Genomic DNA, 20,047 nt, shown 5'->3' with positions numbered 1-20,047 from the left:
TTTTCCTGTCTTTGGACCACTAAATCATGCAAATTTTCTAATGCATGTGTCTGTAGCATACCTTGAGCATTACCTTCATCTTCAGTCTCAGAGGGAATAGACAAGAGAGGAATGTCTCTGACCATTTTGTCTTTATGCTGTTCTTTCAGATTTACTGAGTCCTTTGAAACTTCCATAATAAAATGAACTAGATTCTGCTGGATTCCATGCATGCAATCAGATTCAGTCACCACAATCTGCTGATCCAAATTTGTACTTTGGTCCTCATTATTTATCCCTTTAGCCTTTTGATTAGCCTCTAGTGCTCGTTGTTTTGCAGCTTTAGTCTTTCTCACATCTGGGTTTGTCCATGATGGAGGATCATAGATAGAAGTAGAAGAAAGATGGCCCCTCTGCTGTTGAAGAAGATACACCGCAATTGTAGAACAGTCTGCTTCATTATGATCTATGGTGTAACAAAAATCACAGAGATTAAAAGGTTGTTTTTCATAATACAACTAATCCACACTTCCTCACCAGCAGCATTCGTCACCCAAAAACCTCTACGAAGTGGATTACGAACATCAATCATAACTGAGACTCTCTGTATCTTTCCTTTAGGAAGAACACAATCAGGCGGGTCCAATTCTTTTACTTCTCCCATTGCTGTAGCTAAACTATACACAATGTTAACAGTTGCAAAACCCGGCTGCATGTTATAAAACCTTAACCAAAATAACTGCTTTGTCAGATCCACTAGACTTTTTGGTATTTCAGGGTTCCATGGAACAAGAACAAACAAACCCCCATCTAGAAACCAGGGCCTTAACTTTAGAACGACATCATATTCATCTTGTGTTTGGAACTTTACTAGAAAGGATTCATCTTCTTCTTTTTTTATGTAAATATCTTTACTTTTCGGCCACAGAATCTTCAGCTCTTTGTCCAAGTCACTAACTGAGAAAGCTTTATCTGAATAAACTTTTCCCAGAAAGAAGTGTTTGAACTGTATTGCTCCTTGACGTAAATCTTCTGCTGAGATAATTGGTTCTTTCAATGCTCTCAATCTGTCTGCTATCGATGTAGAAGCCATTTTGTTTTGAACTTGCACAAGCTGAGAGTCCATAGTAAAGACAACAGCATAGCAGAATAAACTTGTGGAGAAGATAACGAGGAGGAGGAACCGTATAGAAAATTCGTTGCCTCTCTTTCACTCTGTGAATGTTAAACACCTGTTGAAAGGTTTCTTACAGTCATTAAAGAATGTCCTCTCTTTAATTGGGCGGCAGCTATAATAACTCGTAACCCTAAACAGTGTTGGTTGAAGGCCCAAACTGACAACTATTAAAACCGTGATCAATACACCATAATCAAACGGTAACAAAGGAATCAACGCGTGCATCAGGAGAACCAATAGTGAATCCATGGCAGCAGAATAATTTAATTCCATAAAAACAAGACAAAACCGCTCCAATTCCCAGCAACTCTTCTGCACTGAACCAGGACTTAGACAGAGAATAAAATGGCAACCATGTTAATCTATGATGTCTACTAATGATAATAAACAGTTATGAATAGAATTGTAAAGAGTAATTGCAAAGATAGAGAAGAATTTTAAAATTTGCAGAGCATGAATTACAACGATTTGCATTGAGTCATTCGCCGATTTAGAGGAAAGAGAAAGTTCTCTCATACTCGTATTTTATTTAGTAGAACTGGTAAAGCACGATGATTATGATTTCTTTTTGTTAGTCGGTCAGAGTCTCAAATTTAGGTCAAAGTTAGGTCACTGGTATCTCCATCCAGTGACTTGACCACTGTACCGTATAATACAGCGACATAGCTGATAGTTATATCCCGAGAGAGCAATATAGAAATGAAATAGGAGCTTAAAGCAGCAATTTCAGTATAACTCACTACTGAGAGGTCCATTTTTCTTTCCCTGGAGAAAGGAAGAAACAAAGATGAAGAAGAAAAAGAAGAAAAAAGGAGGTTTCTTCATTAAATTCCAGATGAAGATGTGTTCTAAAGAGGAGGTTTTCTGGATTAAATTCTTGCTACTATTTCTGGGAACAATTAATGGAAGTTATAATGTAAGTTGATTTTTAGATTCAGTCCACTAAATGCATACTTCTTGATTCTCTTGGATTCTGATTTTGTTGTTAGATTCTGAATCTTTCTACTTAACCGCACTTCTCAGAATCTCAGTTCTCATTACTAATTAACCCTAATTCTGTTCTTGTTTATCTCAGTGGAAACGCCATTTTCATGTAATTTGAGCAATTGAAGCTGAATTCAGTCATTTATACAACTGCCCTCCTGATTAGTGAGAGAGAGGGAGGGCAAAATGAAGTTTTGGAAGGAGTATTTGTCACAAATGTTGCCTGAGTGGAAGGATGCATACTTAGACTATACATATCTCAAAACATTGTTGGAAGACATCCGCAAGGTGGAGAAAGAGAAGGGACAGACACAACAGAAATCATTGGTTCGAGACTTGAGATTGTACAGGTCTTTCAGTGGGTTGCACAAACGAAAAAGTCATGATTTCATAAATGGAGAAGATATTGAAGACCAATTTATAGTGGTCAGGGAAGTGGAGGGAGTAGGAAACTCTATTGTGAAGTACGAGACTAAGTTTGCTGAAGACGCAACTGAGCAAGAAGTAGTTTTCTTCAATACACTTGATTATGAATTCAGCAAGGTTGATAAGTTCTACAAGGACAAGGTTGAGGAGGTTATGAGCGAAGTCACGCTGCTTGATAAACAAATGGATGCGCTTATTGCGCTACGGATCAAGGTCGAGAATCCGAGTCTTGATATGTCTGGTGCAGTGCGAGAGCTCGTGGCTGATGTTGCAAGCTTGGTTACTACAGCTGTTTCTAACTCAAGCACCCCAAGAATGCCAAGTAAGTGTCTGTAGCATATGCTGCGACTGTTTTAGCGCATTAACGGGATAAATCTATGTAATCTATTACTTTGTTAGCTATGTGCCACATGTAATGTCTAAAAATTGCAGGGAAAGAGCAAATGTTCGTGATACAAGAAGAAACGGGGACAGCAGATGGAGAAGATCTCGAGAACTCTAATGGAGGTGTGGATGTTGATAAAAGTAATGGTGGCAATGACCACTTTAAACCAGCTCCGGTGGAAATTCTTGAACATGTTAAAATCAACAATGAACCAAGAACTCCAAAGTCAAATATAAAGGCCATGCTCCTCAAGGATTCCAAAGATAAGAAGTTGAATTTTAACGGGAAGCAGTTGAAAAGGGCTGAAGAGCAGCTAAAGCAGGTTTTTATTGAATTCCACTGGAAGCTTCGCCAACTAAAACGTTATAGGTGTGTAACAAGCAGTAAATTGGCTTTCAGAACTTTTCTGTATATAACTTTGTTTTACATAATATATTATTTTTTACTGCTTGATGCACCAGCTTTATGAACCTGTTGGCACTGTCGAAAGTGATGAAGAAATATGACAAGGTCAGCAGCACCTTTCATCAGTATATCAATGATTTCATTGTTAAAGGCAAATAGCAAGGATACCTACTATCTGGTTAAGGCTTGTGTTTTACTTGCAGTATTGTCTGCTTTCCCTGTCTAATTAATAGTTTTGACTAGGCTGATGAAGGATATGTTTGTATTTGTTTTCTGTCGTGTTCATGTAGATTACGTTGAGGGGTGCAACAAAATCATACCTAAGAGCAGTGGACAACTCTTACATTGGCAGCTCTGATGAGGTTCGTTCAAATGTGTTCATTAATCACTGATAAGCAGCTCAATTTGGTCAATCTTATATAATAGAATTAAATGCTTTATAAAGAGATCCCTCAAGAGAAAACCAAATATAATCTTCTAAATACAAATTTAAGACCTCAAATTTCTATGTCAAAATTGTTTCTGCTGCTGTATGTGTTTACCAGATTTCATCTTTCTTTTGTTTATCTGGAAACATATTCTTAGAATTTGCATTTACTTTGTATCGTGACTGCAACAACTTATTTTAATACCCGAAGAATACATGAAGATGGCTTCATTCTCTGTGTATGGGGTCTTCTAACATATGCGTTTGGAGCAGAAACTCTTCTCTGACTGCATTTAATATCACGTGTCACCTTGAAGAAACTTTAAACTTTGTCCCATATTCCATGACTTGGCTGTTTGAGAAATCTCAGCTCTGTAGTATCTTATGTGCTAGTGTCACTTCACAGATTACTACGATCTTGGAGAGAGTGGAGGCCACCTTTGTCAAGCACTTCTGTGGCTCAAACCGCAGAAAAGGAATGAAATTGCTGAGGCCTACAGCGAAAAAAGGAAAGCACAAAACAACATTCTTATTAGGTAAATTGAGGTTATTTTAGTTTAACTTATGTCTCTTTAATTAGGCTAAAGTAAAGAATATTGTTGTATGCTAGTGTTGTATTTCTTAGGCATCAACTAATACGCTTTTATTCAGGATATTTTGCTGGATGTACGACAGCTCTTTTAGTGGCTCTTGTTTTGATTATAAATGCGAGGAAGCTTGTGAATAAGGAAGGACAAACTCAGTACATGGAAAACATATTTCCACTTTATAGGCAAGTGAAGACATCAGTGACTTGTCTAGTCTGTACCGTCGCTGACGGTGTTTAACTGAATTCTTCATATCATTTTATTTCAGTTTATTTGCATATATCATCCTGCACATGCTCATGTATGCCATGAACATATACTTCTGGAGATGTTACCGAGTCAACTATCCGTTTATATTCGGTTTCAAGCAAGGGACTGAGTTGGGATACCGGGAAGTCCTTCTCCTCAGTGCTGGTCTGACATTACTTTCACTAGCTTGTGTCCTTGCAAACCTGGACATGGAGATGGAACCAGGCACTCAAAGCTATCAGACAATCACCGAGTTAGTTCCTTTGGGATTAGTTATTGTAAGATTTTCAAAGCAGAAGGCTCCTCTTAAAAGCGAGAACTAGCTAGGGATTTGAAATACATAACAGATCCACTCATCATTCGTCTGTGTTTTGTTTGCAGCTCGTAGTTGCCATAGCGTTTTGCCCCTTCAACATTATATATCGTTCTGGTCGTTTTTTCTTTATCAAATCAATATGGCGCTGTATTTGTGCTCCTTTCTACAAGGTACATACGTAATCCGTTAAAACAAAAACTGCAGACTAAACCGATAGTTGAGGCTGTTTTATAGCTTTTAAATCTTTGCATTCACAGGTTACGTACATTGACTTTTTCTTGGCAGACCAACTTACTAGCCAGGTATTTATCATGCAAATCTTTGGTGTTTGATAACAAAAACAAATAAAATATTGCATTCCCTTCACAAATTAACTGGTGTGTAACAATTACATTTCAGGTCCAGGCCTTTAGGAGTCTTGAGTTCTATATTTGCTACTATGTATGGGGAGACTTTAGAAAGAGGCATAACAATTGCCGCCAGAGTGCCGTTTATAATTCGTTCTATTTCATTGTAGCAGTTCTCCCATACTGGTCTCGGTTGCTCCAGGTATTACCGTAATCTCATCTTGTGTTGTACTTTTTTGAACGATGTTCAATCTTAATAGAAAATTAGCCTAAGGGACCATATGCAAGCCTATTATGGTTATTAAAGGCACCAATTCTTAGCTGTTAGCCTATAGGACCACCACATTGGCACCAAACCTTTTAATGTCTTTTTCAGAAAAAACAAGTTTTCCGTGAGTTGTTGCAAATTGAACTGTGCATCAATCTTTAGTATGAAAACATAAGATGCAAAGCATATAAATCAAGGGTGCTTAGTTTCACAGCATCAATCTTGTGTTCCTTTACCTGTGTTGTTTGGGTTCAACCCCATGTCCCCATTAAACTATTAACCATGTTAGCATGTGGTTTTGTTTTAGTGTCTCCGTCGGTGGGTTGAAGAGAAAGATGGATCTCAGGCATACAACGGTTTAAAATACCTCTTGGCAATAATTGCAGTCCTAATCAGGACAGAGTTCGATTTAAAGAAGGGAACGAGTTGGAGAGTCGCGGCTGTAGTGAGCTCTGCTGTTGCAGCGAGCATGAGTACTTATTGGGACATCGTCAAGGATTGGGGGCTTCTTCAACGGCATTCAAAGAACCCTTGGCTGAGAGACAAACTTCTCATCTCACACACTAGCGTCTACTTCATAGCCATGGTATGTATCTATGCTATAGTCCTATCATTATGCCATGACATTGTATCATCTTTTTAAGTTTGAGATTCTCAAATTCTCAAGATTTCTTTATTGCGATGAAGGTGATTAATGTCATTCTAAGACTTGCTTGGCTGCAATACATTGTGAATTTCCATGTGACATTCTTGCATCGAAGAGCCTTAACCACCATAGTAGCATGTCTGGAGATTCTCCGTCGAGGGATGTGGAATTTCTTCAGGTATGTTACCATTGTCTCATTGACCACGTAATGGTGAACCACAGGATGGGAATATGGGTTGGTGTGGTCCATATAATTTTCCATTTCCTGAATGAGCCACAAATTAGGAGATCACTTGACACAGCCTGAGGACATCAGCTGTCACATCCATGCCATGTAACCTGATAAAATGTTGCGTATATAGATAGCATCTTACTTTTCGACACATGCCTGTTCTCATATTTTTTATGATTACAAATTTTATTATTATATTTAAGCTTTTACCAAGCCGGCACTGGGTGCTGTGAATTAATCAGGTTGGAGAATGAGCACTTGAACAATGTTGGAAAGTTCCGCGCTTTCAAGTCAGTCCCACTCCCTTTTAGTTACTATGATGAAGGCAGTAGTAGCAAGGATGACAAGCAAATTACAACAAGCAAATTAACAGATGAAACATTACAACAACATCCAGAAATGATTTGCTAGTCCGTTGGTTCAGCTAAGCACAAAGCTAAAAATCACATAGTATATACAGAGATCGTTTTTTTCCTCCCTTCAAGCCAATCATTCAACATGTATATACAATACTTGATTTGCATCCAAGAAAAATGTGTGCATGATACTAGGAATGTGAACAATCATAAAGGGGTGAAATGGAGGTAAAATTTTGTGGTTTTTATAGTGCTGTAATGAGATACTCCCACTTTCTGTTGCATCTTACAAGCTTAGTGAAGCATAAGAATCACATCGTGTTGTTTGGAAAATTCTCCTTTTGTTGGTGAACTACATATAGGGGTGTTTGGGTAATATAAGCAGTAGTCAATTCCAGAAATTAGAAGCAAAAACAAATTTTTTTGCAATTTTTTTCCAGTTCTAAAAGTTATTCAGAAGTCTACTAGATTGTAGAGAAATAAATGTAAATGTTGGGCTTGGGCTTGGGCCTGTGCTTTGCTATCTGTCGTGGCAAAGAAATCATTTTCTTTTCCTCCCTTCAAGCCAAGAACCATGTTTTAGGGCATACTTAAAAAATGTAAATGATTGTAGTTAGTTCAGTGTTTCTAACCTATTTGGGGCATACAAGATAATTTTGGGGCATATAGAATAAGACAAAAATAGGGTTGGAAATAGTATTTCTAGGCTATCCCTTATCCAACCCATTTTCATAAATGCGAAAATACTTGTCTGATTAGTGTTAATTTGATTAATTAGTTGTTAATGATTGTAGTTAGTTTAGTGTTAATTTAGGATAATAATTTTTTTTTAAAGATAGTGAGTTATTTTAGAAAAAGAAAAAGAAGAGGAGGAATTTTTTTTTTTCTTTAAGATTTTTGTGATTATTGAGAGATGTGTGATATAAATTCAAGTGAGGAAGGTGAATTTTCATCACGTAAAGCTAAGAAAATACATATCAATTACGATGGAGATCCGGAGATGGCTTATTTGTTGGATTATAAAAATGATTTTACCCAAACTCAACTTTTTCTCAAGCTCAAGATGATGACTTTATTGAGCCAAATCCCGAAGATGAGTATATGGATGAGGAACACAATGTTAATAATACACAGATATGGTTGTAGACGTTGTAGATTGAATTCACCAAAAGGTTGGATTTTTGTATCTAGTTCGACGCAACAGGGTTAGGTTCGGCAGATATAATGTATGTCGAACCTTGATAAATAAGAACAGTTCGGTTTGTGCGATTGAAATATTTATACGCTGAACTGTCATTCAATTATTTTCGCGCCAAATAATTTCCATGGTTCAGCTTGAATGGGATGTGCTAATATCAGCCGAACCTTATACAAATTTATGAGTTATAGTGTAATGTTCGACTCACACGTGATCCAGCCGAACATATAGTTTTTGTTTTCATAAATTTCAAGTCTTATGGTTCGGCTTATAATATTAGTGCCCAATAATCCGATTCTATGTATGACAAGTAGTTCGGCTTTATAATTCAAACACGAATGAGCCGAACTTTGAGCTCGGCTTTCAAATAGTATTGCGGGTTAGCCGAACCTAATCCAAAACCTGTGTGATATTATTGTAGATTTTTCATGAAATGGAAACTATGGAGGATCAACCACCGCATGTTGATGTCATTCATGAAGATACTAACGATCACTTCCAAACTGACTTGGTAGGTAACATAATTTATGTTTTTATTAATTTTCAAGTATGTTGTATTCAAAATCATTGATAAAACTTAATTTTTGTACTTGTGGATATGTAGACGTGGAAAACTAAAGAAGAAGTTGTTAAATGGGCTGAGGAACATGGTTGGAAAATCAATTGCGTCCTAGTTAAAGATAGACAAAGCCGAAAGGAGCGGGTTGAGATGATTTGTGAGAGAGGCAGGAAGAAAGTAAGCAAGAAGAAAAAAGGTGCGGTGTATATTGGGAAGACCGGGAAAAAATATAAGACTAAAACAAGGAAGATAAATTGTCCCTTCAAGATCGTCTTCAATTGGAACATAAATGAAAGAGTTTTCACAATGAATAAAGATATGGATTGCCGTCATAACCACCCACGTCCAAAGGATCTTCATGGACATTATAGAGCCGGAAGACTCAAAGCTCATGAATATGCGGAGGTAGATAAAATGACACGAGCACGTATGCCACCCTCTAAAATTCTTAGCAAATTGAAGGCGGACGATAAGAATAACAAGATTACCTTGCAACAAATCTATAACGCGAGAAGTACTTTGAGAAGAAAGGATTTGCAAGGTAGGTTGGTGATGCAACAATTATTGTGGTTGGCGCAAAAGAATAACTATGCTTACCAAAATAAATTGGATGAATTCGGCCATGTGACTCACCTTTTTATTGCCCATCCGGAATGTGTAAAGTTGGCGTTATGCTTCCCACAAGTTCTCATATTGGATTGCACTTACAAGACCAATAAGTATGAGATGCCCTTGATGAACGTTGTTGGTCATACGTCAACCAAGTCACCTTTCACCGTTGTTTTTTGTTTTTTGCATGATGAGTTGAAAGAAAGCTATGTTTGGGCATTGGAACAAGTGAAGTTAATCTTCCGGGAGGATGCTCTTCCAAAGGTCATGGTAACCGACCAAGAGGCGGCATTGATGTTTGCTATAAGGAAGGTATTTCCGAACGCGTAAAACTTTCTTTATACCTTTCATGTATGGAATAATGTTAGGAAGAAATGCCAAGGGATAATTCAACCGCCCAAGTTGAAAGAGCTAGAGAAGATTGCTAAATTACCGGTTGGAGGACGAGAAGTGAAGAACAAAGAATTCAAGAAAGCATATGAGGATAATGAAAGGATGTGGGCATGTTTCTCCAATGAATAGGATGTTTTGACTTGGTCAATCACCGAAGAAGTGTATGAAGAAAATGTTGCAAAACTCATTGCGAATTGGGGCGTCAAATACCCGGAAATCATTATATATTTACACAAGCAATTCTTGGATACCAACAAACATATATTTGTTAGTGCATTTAAAAACCACCACAAGCACTTCGACAACCAAGCTACAAGTATGGTAGAGTCGGCTCACTATCGTTTGAAGAGGAATCTATTTGGGTGCGTGGACACGTTCGTCACGGTGTTTGACACAATGGAAGACTATTTCATGAGTGATGTTATAAGAATTAAAACGTTATTCGAAAAAAGTCTAATGATGAAGCATGATGATTTCTCGGATGATAAGTGGCTCCGGGGACTAACCCATAGGGTCTCTCATTTGTGCATTGAACTTATAATGAAGGAAGTGGATTTGATGGACAAAATGGATGCTAACTGATAAACACGTAGGTGCTGCATTTTGTACCCATATTTATATTAGTTAGGACTCATATTTTGGCTAATAATATTAGTTTGGTGCTTTTGTAGAAAGTATAATGTATTCCGGTTAACAAAAGAATAAGTGTTAAAACTGTAGCTGAGAGCGCGTTTGCGACAAAAAGTATCACCATTGGCTCATGGCACCAAAGGCACTTCTGCAAATATGCTGCCATTTAATTTCCTTTTGTTAGCACCACCAAAAATAGCTCACAGTCGGAAGATATCATAGTGAAGCAACGGGCTTTCTTTATTCTTTGAAGGTAAAGCACGTGATGTGCGTTAGAAGTTGAGAGGTGAAACGTGTCCGGATCTCCATGTATCTCATTTCTAATATGGGAACAGAAGTCATTTCTTCCAAGCAGCTGGTGTTTCATTTACTCATGGAAGTAAGATGGCAGCGACAGTTGGTGTTAGTTGGCTGATGGAGTGCAAATTTCTTCTTCCGAAATCTGAAGCAGCAGTTCTTTGGGCGACATCAATGGGTATTGATCGAAGCTGGGATTAAATGCTTGTGTATGAGAAAGAGAAATCTCGGGTTTGGCAGTGATGGTAAATCTGTAGAGTTGATGCTGCTGCCGTGAATGATGGATGGTGATTACTGTGAGATCTTGGCTTGAACGGGATTTGGTGTTGTTGCCGGATTTGGTTGAAAAACAGGAAGGTGGTTGACCGGAGTTGGGAGAATGATTTGAAGCAGTAGCAAGGGAGGCGTTCAGATGGTCCGGTAGTGGTATTTTTGCCGAGAAATGGTGTCGACTGTTGGATATTGAAATGAATCGGTTGCAAGGGTGATTGAAGAATATGGACTGGTTGAAGTGCAGGCAGCAGTGATCGATGGAGCAAAGAAGTGGTGTTTCATTTGTAGCACTCAACAAATTATGCCGAAACTGAAGGCAGAAGAAATGAGGTCTGCAAACGTAATGAAGACGTAGTGAAGCTTCGAATCAGTTGAGTAATGAAGGGTTGGTGCTGGAACATTTGCTGGTGGACGATGTTGTGGTTCACTGGAATTCCATATGTTGAAGACAAGAATTAAGTGGAGGTGACGCTCAGATGCCGTTGAGTAGGTGATGGATGGGCGAGATTATGATCAGCTTGCTTTGAGATGGAAGAGTGCTCGAGATGGAGAAGAACTATGTACTCAATATTTCGGCAATTGAAGGAACGGCTGCTGTTGCAGTCAGTGAAGTGGGTGGATAAACTAGTTAACTAAGCCAGTTGATAATATTTTTGAATGATGTTGTAGTAATTAGGTTCAAACTCTCGGACTTGTGAAGATTAAATTTAAAGATTTAATAAAATTATATACAAAAATATTAACAAAGTGGGTGAGAGGTATGAGAAAATAACCAAGACATTGATTCCACTATTATGCATGAATTAATGATGGTAAATAATCCAAAATTCTAATTATCTTTTAAGTCTTTTATATCTTAACTCACTAATAATCAAGCAACTTCTCAAACATCAGTTGTATCCCTTAAGCATAGATTATCTAAACAAAGCATAACCTATCTAATTGAATCACAACTGATTAGGAAAATTACGCAAACAATTTAAAACTCTGCAAAAGCAGTGATCGAGTGAATTATAATTAAATATTAGAGAACAAAAAATAGTTACCAATTATTCATGCGTAAATAGCTTCCTCATTTCCTTGGTTGTGCGAGAATTAGCCGCTCATCATGTTGGAAACACGCTCAAAAATCATTATTATTGCTCAAAGGGTGTTTACAAATGATGAAAATGGAGAAATAATTCAAAACCGGGTTTGTAACAATTATATTTGTTACAAACCAGAGAACTACGACTCTTGGCTTCATTGTAACAAATAAGACTGTCCAGCGACAGTCGCTGAAACTGTAGCAAAATAAGACCCTCGACTCTGTGTCGCTGACACTGGCAAATAAGTCTGCCTCTGATGTACGACCCACGGCTGTGAGTCGTTGTTACTGTTGGAAAACGACTGTCTCTGCAGGTCCGTTCTTCGTGTTCTTCATGTTCATCATCAGCAGCAGCAGAAACCGAGTTTGGGAAAACTCGAATTTCTTCTTCTCTGGCTCTCCTCAGCCCCCCAGACTCTCGACACCCTTCAGTGATACCCCAAGAGTCTATTTATACTCAACCGGGCTAAGAAAATCCTCGCCATTACTCCAAATAATATTCATAACTCGGCAGTAAAGAAAGATATTCTAAGAATATTTTCTTTTCCATTTTTATCTTCAACACGCGTTAATCTTCTTCCAGAAAGTCCCAAATCGTCATGTACACGCCTCAGATGTAGTCAATCACACTTCTATCTCACGCCATGCACAGAAAAACACGTACAATCCCGTGAATATCCGTGAACATCTTCTCTTTTCCACGTACTCCCTTGCTTTCTTCAACTCGATTATCTAGCCAAACTGGATCGATGCAAACGACTCTAACACGCCTGTTAGACTGAATCAAGTCTTCCCACGAAAATCCAGCCATTGAGTCTTGCTAAATTCCTCCAAAATCGATGAGAAAAAATCTGCAGGAAACAACCAGTTTTCCCGCCAAAACTGAATGTTTGAAATGTAGAGATGAAGTGCCCTCATCCAAAACATGGGTGCCTTTAACAGCCGGGATGCCTGGGGGTGCCCTTATCCAAAATGAGGGTGCCCTTCGTAATTTTCTCAGGGGGGTCTAAAAACCACTTTTCGAGCAACTTTTTTCATAAGCATTTATTTCTCCAAAAATACCTAAACACACATAAAACACCATAATAAGTACAAAATCGAGTGCCAACAATATATAGTATTGAGAACAAATTAGACATAAAATGTGTCTATCAAATACCCTCAAACTTATTATCTGCTAGTCCTCGAGCAAAACTAATAAAAAATAAGACCGAGTTAATCTCGGGAGGGTTTACCAGAGGTGTACCCACAAAACCATGACTTCTAATTGGTCACAAGTATCCAAAGAGCTATGAGGACATACAATTTCTCAACCTATCTCCAAGTAACTAGAATGCTAGAGAAATTAAAGGTGTCAGCTCTAAAGTTGACTGAAGAAAAGGGGAGACACATCCGCAACACTGCTATATAAAGAGATATCCGCTACACAGCTAGATAAACATTGTAAGATGCGTCCGCTGCTTTACAGCTGGATAAGATTAGGAGAGAGATAAAGATGAGAGGGACATCTGCTACACAGCTGGACTAATTACGTGTGATGAGTTAAACTAGTCCTAGAAAGATCTTGTGCCAGATTGAAAGCGGACTAACAAAGCAACCAAATGTATCTTTCTTCGACTCTCTCATAGTGCTCAGTAGAAACAACGTCTTCTTCGGTCTTCAACTGTTGATGATAAATTATCGAACCTCATAGAACCTTGACAACTAACTCTTCTCTTCGATTTCTTCCATGACTTATAAATTTCTACTTCCCTTTGGCCTTATTGAACAAAATGTAACGATGATTTTTTCCATTTTTCATTTTTTTCATTTTTTTTTTTTGAAACAAAAATTACAAGACAACAATTTACATGGCCATGAGAGAAGGACTTTCAAAACTTGGATCTTCGCAACTTGTGATGTCTTGGTATCATGGATTCTAACAACTTATATCATTTGCTCTTATAACTTCAACTTTGATTTTTGAATTATTCTTTTCTATTGTTGCTTCCAAACCTAAAACGTCTTCAACTTTCTTCATAGATTTTGATGTCGCTCCGCTTGTTGATGATGATAAGTTTCTACTGAGAGAGTCGCAATCCAGTAACTAAGACTACATTGTGAGGTTTCTTTGTCTTTCTGGCATTTCCTGACCTACTTTCCTTTCCATCATGTATGGTTAGGTCCATCACGGTTACCCTCTAAAAGGAACAAGTTCTCTCCTGAATTTCAAGGATCTCAATGTCTTTTTCTCTAATGTTTCAAAAGGTTGTTATCCCTAGCATTCCAATTTCTATCTTTTCGGTGAGAAACAGTATGTAAACTTAGCTAACCGGATACCATGTGACGCTAGAAGTTTCAAAAGTGCAACTAAAAAGTTCTTCCCCACCCCCAAACTTAAATCTAACATTGTCCTCGATGTTCTAAAGATAAAATTAAAAGCATGAACAAGGAGAAACTGTTACCACTTGAAGAAAAAGAGTTAAGGAAAGATATTACCATGTTGCATGAGCATGGGTTACCTCCCAAGAAGTGCTAAGTTTAAAGTCTTCAGCCAGACTTAGGAAAGGATTAGTCAACTCGAACCGTATAACAGTAGCCGGAATAACTGTGGGTCTTCAAAACCAAATAGAGCTGACCAAAGGAAACTGCAGTAAACCAAGAAAATGAACAAGACTAGCATGCCCTTACCTAGTTTCCTGATTAAGACAACTACGTCTAATTGTGGTCAGGTTCAGGTTCTATAAAAGGGTCTAAATATATTTCTTAGGCTGCAACTCCTCAAAAGTGAGATCCGAATTATTAGGTCCTAGAGTCTGTAAAAACTCAAATAAAAATTTAGAAGCACATAATAATAACCTAAATAATTGAGGATCCTCTAAGTCAATCAGGTTTGACTTACAAAATTGACCACAGTGAGGGTAGTAGTCATTCTTAAGAAAATGTGTTGATTCTAATTTCCTAAAGCATTTAGGTTTAGTCTCACAACTAAATATTCGATACATTTGAAATATAAACGTTCCCACATTTGGAAGAAAACTATTTGGTGGGAAAACAAAGTAAATAAGGGTATCATAGCCTGGGCAAACCACATCAACCAGAGGATGGGTTTCTAATGACTGAACTTCTTTCTGGACATTATTAGGTTCGGGAAAACGTGTATGGAGATAATCTTGTACGATGGTTGAGGCACAAATTTCAAGCCCTACACGAGGGAAATTTCTAAGAGTTAAAGGTAAAGCACAGGGAAAATGATAATCACCCCCAAACTTAGAGTTTTGTGTGTCTCTAGGTAGACTAACTACAATTTCCCTAATTTCTAGATCATCGGAATCCTGAAAATGGTCAATTGCTTCTGTTAGGTTATACTCAGGTGATGCATTCTCACTCATATTTAAAACCTCTACGAGTTCATCTTCTTTGTCTAAGACTATTGTTTCTAAATCGCTAGACTCTAAAACATTATTCTCAGAATAAACCCGTTCCTCTAAATCGTTATCGTCTTTGTAAACAGGAAATAATACATCGTCTAAAACGAGGGTATCTCTAGTCAAATCCTCGTCCTTTTGAATAGGTGAATAATTATTAAAATTATTTGGATTTGGATTTGAAATAGAAATAATATTATCATTGTAAAGCTCAATTTGAGTATCCATTTCCTGATCACTATTCCTACATAAGTATGATTCTCCATCAACACTATCCTCATCATAATAACATGAAAAAGATCGAACCTCATCAAGACAAGTAGTGCTACCAATTCTAACCTTGTTATATTGATTATGTAAATAACTATCTTCATTCTCAAGGGTAGTATTGGATACACGATATTGGCAATTCAAGTAATTTCGAGCAATTCGTCTTAGCTATCCGCTTGAGGTGGTCTTCTAAAGAAGGTTCACTCATTATTGTAGTTCTTTCGTCTATAATTATACTATTCATCTCAGCTAACTTATGCGTCGACTCAGCTAACTTCCTGAGGGACTCTTCTAAAGGAGGAATAGGAACAGAGGGATCATAAAAAGGACTACTTTTCAATAGTTTGATTGTATCCTCTAGAGACGAAGAACTAGTACTATAATCTTCTTGCTCATAAGACTGATGCATGTGTGGATAGTAATTGGGCTCACCAGGGTATGACCCATATCCTTCCAAAGGATGGCGTTCCCAACCACTATTCCCAACATGGTCATAAAAAGGATGATGTCCATATTCAAATTCAGGTCGATAATCATTGTATTGGATTTTATCATACCAGTTCGACATTCTTAATTGCAAGGGAATTCTACACAATCAGAAACAAGGATGACTCGACCAAATCAAACCTATAAAATCTAGCAAACAACAAGCATGATGGCTCCACTTAGATTGTTTCTAGACCAACTTCTAATCTTTCGAAAAGGAATTCGTTACAATCTGAGCAAACCACTCTGGAATCAATCCGAGTTTAAGTAAGTTGAATTGAGACGAGGGAAGCTGCGAGGAGCTTTGATACCCAAGGTCTCACCGGTATTATAAGGCGGCGCAGTCACGCATTCAACTCGCAGAAACCATCATGAACTTCAAAGTATGCTCAAAAGAGTAACCAATATTTTTCGAACGACTTTACTATTAAGATCGTTACCCTATAGGTCTCGTTCTAGTCAAAATTTTAAGATTAGGTTCGCGTTTGGTTTCGTTTTCCTAAGGCGGGCAAGAAGGAAATGGTGATGAAATCCTAGTCCTTATCTTAATTTGGCCAAGCCTTGCCCTTTACTAGGAAATTAAAATAACCGTATTCAAATCCTCAGCATATATTCACCTTAAGGCATACAATAAACCCGCTGACAGGGGATTCGCAAGTGTTTCGAAAGCTTACCTCCCGTACCAGACGGGCGCAGAACCGCTGAAGTCGACTCGGGCCACGACTCCTATGTCATGTGCGAACCCGAGGGGCCGAGACGATATTGTAATCGTCGTCCTTCCCTGCAAAAAGTTTTATATTTAATGTACCCTTCCTTAGGGTTTAAAAAAAAAATAATTGTCCAAGTCCAAAGTCCAAATAAAGTGCAAAAGAAAAGAAATAAAAAAAAAATTACAAAAAATGGAAGGTCTCTAATAAAAAAAAATTCTCTTTTTTTTTTTTTTTTCTTTCTTTCGCTCTTTTTTTTTTTGCTTTGTTTTTCCTTCTCTTTTGGCTTTAAGCTTTGATTCCAAGTCTTTAGTATCCAACTTCAAACCTGTAATACAAAGACACACCCAAAGAAACGTAAAAAGAACAAATGAAATAAAAAAAAAAACCTAAAAATTCTACCTAAGCACAAATCCGCGTCGGCGGCGCCAAAATGATAATATTTTTCAATGATGTTGTAGTAATGAGGTTCAAACTCTCGGACTTGTGAAGATTAAATTTAAAGATTTAATAAAATTATATACAAAAATATTAACAAAGTGGGTGAGAGGTATGAGAAAATAACCAAGACACTGATTCCACTATTACACATGAATTAATGATGGTAAATAATCCAAAACTCTAATTATCTTTTAAGTTCTTTATATCTTAACTCACTAATAATCAAGCAAATTCTCAAACATCAGTTGTATCCCTTAAGCATAGATTATCTAAACAAAGAATAACCTATATAATTGAATCACAACTGATTAGGAAAATTACGCAAACAATTTAAAACTCTGCAAAAGCAGTGATTGAGTGAATTATAATTAAATATTAGAGAACATAAAATAGTTACCAATTATTCATGCGTAAATAGCTTCCTCATTGCCTTGGTTGTGGGAGAATTAGCCGCTCATCATGTTGGAAACACGCTCAAAAATCATTATTATTGCTCAAAGGGTGTTTACAAATGATGAAAATGGAGAAATAATTCAAAACCAGGTTTGTAACAATTATATTTGTTACAAACCAGAGAACTACGACCCTTGGCTTCACTGTAACAAATAAGACTGTCCAGCGACAGTCGCTGAAACTGTAGCAAAATAAGACCCTCGACTCTGTGTCGCTGACACTGGCAAATAAGTCTGCCTCTGATGTCGACCCACGGCTGTGGGTCGTTGTTACTGTTGGAAAACGACTGTCTCTGCAGGTCCGTTCTTCATGTTCATCATCATCAGCAGAAACCGAGTTTGGGAAAACTCAAATTTCTTCTTCTCTGGCTCTTCTAGGGCTGCACATGGGCGGGTATGGGCGGGTATAAGCTAAAACCAACCTCGCACCCACAGACTGCGGTTTTTTTTTTTCATAACCAACCCCGCACCCACAAACAGCGGGCGGGTTTTGTTACCCGCCCGTTACGGGTTGGGCGGGTATGGGTTTAAACGGGTTTAAACCCGCTTTATATTCAAGTATTTAGAGTAACTTCTATTCTCCTTGATTAAGTGAGAAAAAAAAACCAAAACCCCCAAAATATTCATATCTAGGAAGTTCACATATGAATATTAAGTGTTGAATCTGTTGATTTTTCGATTGTTGTCGATTTCTGGTGAAGATTCGAAGTTGTTGTTGTCGATTTCTGGTGAAGATTTCTAGTAATTGTCGTTTGTAGGTGAAGAAGGAGAACTGAGGAGGAAGAAGAGGAGAAGCCGAACAGAGAGAAGGGTGTAGAAAGTGAATGAGGGTTATCAGTTATCCTATCTACTAGTATTACGGTTTCATAATGGACGATTAGGATTAGTTTTATCTAATGATATATAATCTGCGGGTTTTTTGGGCGGGTATGGGCGGGTATTAGCTTAAACCAACCTCGCACCCACAGACAGCGGGTTTTTTTATCATAACCAACCCCGCACCCACAACGGGCGGGTATGGATTAAAAACCCACGGATTTAACGGGTACGGGTGGGTTTGGGTATCGTGGGCGGCTCTTGTGCAGCCCTAGGCTCTTCTCAGCCCCCCAGACTCTCGACGCCCTTCAGTGATACCCCAAGAGTCTATTTATACTCAACCGGGCTAAGAAAATCCTCGCCATTACTCCAAATAATATTCATAACTCGGCAGTAAAGAAAGATATTCTAAGAATATTTTCTTTTCCATTTTAATCTTCAACACGCGTTAATCTTCTTCCAGAAAGTCCCAAATCTTCATGTACACGCCCTCAGATGTAGTTAATCACACTTCCATCTCACGCCATGCACAGAAAAACACGTACAATCCCGTGAATATCCGTGAACATCTTCTCTTTTCCACGTACTCCCTTGCTTTCTTCAACTCGATTATCCAGCCAAACTGGATCGATGCAAACGACTCTAACACGCCTGTTAGACTGAATCAAGTCTTCCCACGAAAATCCAGCCATTGAGTCTTGCTAAATTCCTCCCAAAATCGATGAGAAAAAATCTGCAGGAAACAACCAGTTTTCCCGCCAAAACTGAATATTTGAAATGTAGAGATGAAATGCCCTGATCCAAAACATGGGTGCCTTTAATAGGCGGGATGCCTGGGGATGCCCTTATCCAAAATGAGGGTTCCCTTAGTAATTTTCTCCCGGGGTCCAGAAACCACTTTTCGAGCAACTTTTTCCGCAAGCATTTATTTCTCCAAAAATACCTAAACACACATAAAACACCATAACAAATACAAAATCGAGTGCCAACAATATATAGTATTGAGAACAAATTAGACACAAAATGTGTTTATCACCGGTGCTTACATAGGCCCAGTCCAGTACCAACTCTTCCAAATCCAGGCCACGTCCAAGCTCGGTCCATCCATCATCTGTCCGTCGATCCTCAGCATCTTCCCAGATTGTGACCGCCACTGTAAAGATTATTTCGGTTAACTAGTTTATCCACCCACTTCACTGACTGCAATAGCAGCCGTTCCTTCAATTGCCGAAACATTGAGTACACAGTTCTTCTCCATCTCGAGCACTCTTCCATCTCAAAGCAAGATGATCATAATCTCGCCCATCCATCACCTACTCAACGACATCTGAGTGTCACTGTGAGCACACGAACCACGTGCGTGTCCGAACGCTCACAATCAATCTTTAACATCTAAGGAGATTATGATGATGGTACCCTGGTGTTGATTCATTGGCTCAAAACCTTCGGGTTTATCATGGCCTCCTCCAACCACTCCAGGCATGGCGTTTGTGCATGGGATATAAGTATTAAGGAAAACAAAACATATAAGCAAACACGTGCGGAGCTAAATGAATGTAAAGTGCTGAAATGTAAATAAGACCAAGGTTTACGTGGTTCAGCACTAAGGCCTACATCCACGGGATTCGTTGTTCTACT

General features: G+C 38.2%; 1 protein-coding gene across 1 annotated transcript; it reads left to right on the top strand.

The window, feature by feature from the left end:
* Positions 1-1,856: 1,856 nt before the first annotated feature.
* Positions 1,857-7,182, top strand: LOC113300391 (phosphate transporter PHO1 homolog 8-like). Its single transcript, XM_026549611.1, has 14 exons — positions 1,857-2,072; positions 2,232-2,888; positions 2,999-3,320; positions 3,413-3,461; positions 3,647-3,718; positions 4,190-4,319; positions 4,435-4,555; positions 4,639-4,897; positions 5,001-5,105; positions 5,193-5,237; positions 5,335-5,484; positions 5,858-6,136; positions 6,238-6,374; positions 6,671-7,182. Exons 2-14 carry the CDS (start codon positions 2,327-2,329, stop codon positions 6,837-6,839), a joined length of 2,400 nt encoding a protein of 799 aa, XP_026405396.1. The 5' UTR covers positions 1,857-2,072; positions 2,232-2,326; the 3' UTR covers positions 6,840-7,182.
* The last annotated feature ends 12,865 nt before the right edge of the window (positions 7,183-20,047 follow it).

The sequence above is a fragment of the Papaver somniferum genome, chromosome 7 (genome assembly GCF_003573695.1).
Source record: "Papaver somniferum cultivar HN1 chromosome 7, ASM357369v1, whole genome shotgun sequence".
NCBI lineage: Eukaryota > Viridiplantae > Streptophyta > Magnoliopsida > Ranunculales > Papaveraceae > Papaver > Papaver somniferum.
This window is presented reverse-complemented; position numbering and strand designations above follow the sequence as displayed.

Bases quoted from the DNA above. Each gene is read 5' to 3' on its own strand.
- LOC113300391 (XM_026549611.1), top strand. From the start codon at position 2,327: ATGAAGTTTTGGAAGGAGTATTTGTCACAAATGTTGCCTGAGTGGAAG. The intron at 5,238-5,334 runs GTATTTATCATG...ATTACATTTCAG, and splicing joins CAGACCAACTTACTAGCCAG to GTCCAGGCCTTTAGGAGTCT. The intron at 5,485-5,857 runs GTATTACCGTAA...GTTTTGTTTTAG, and splicing joins ACTGGTCTCGGTTGCTCCAG to TGTCTCCGTCGGTGGGTTGA.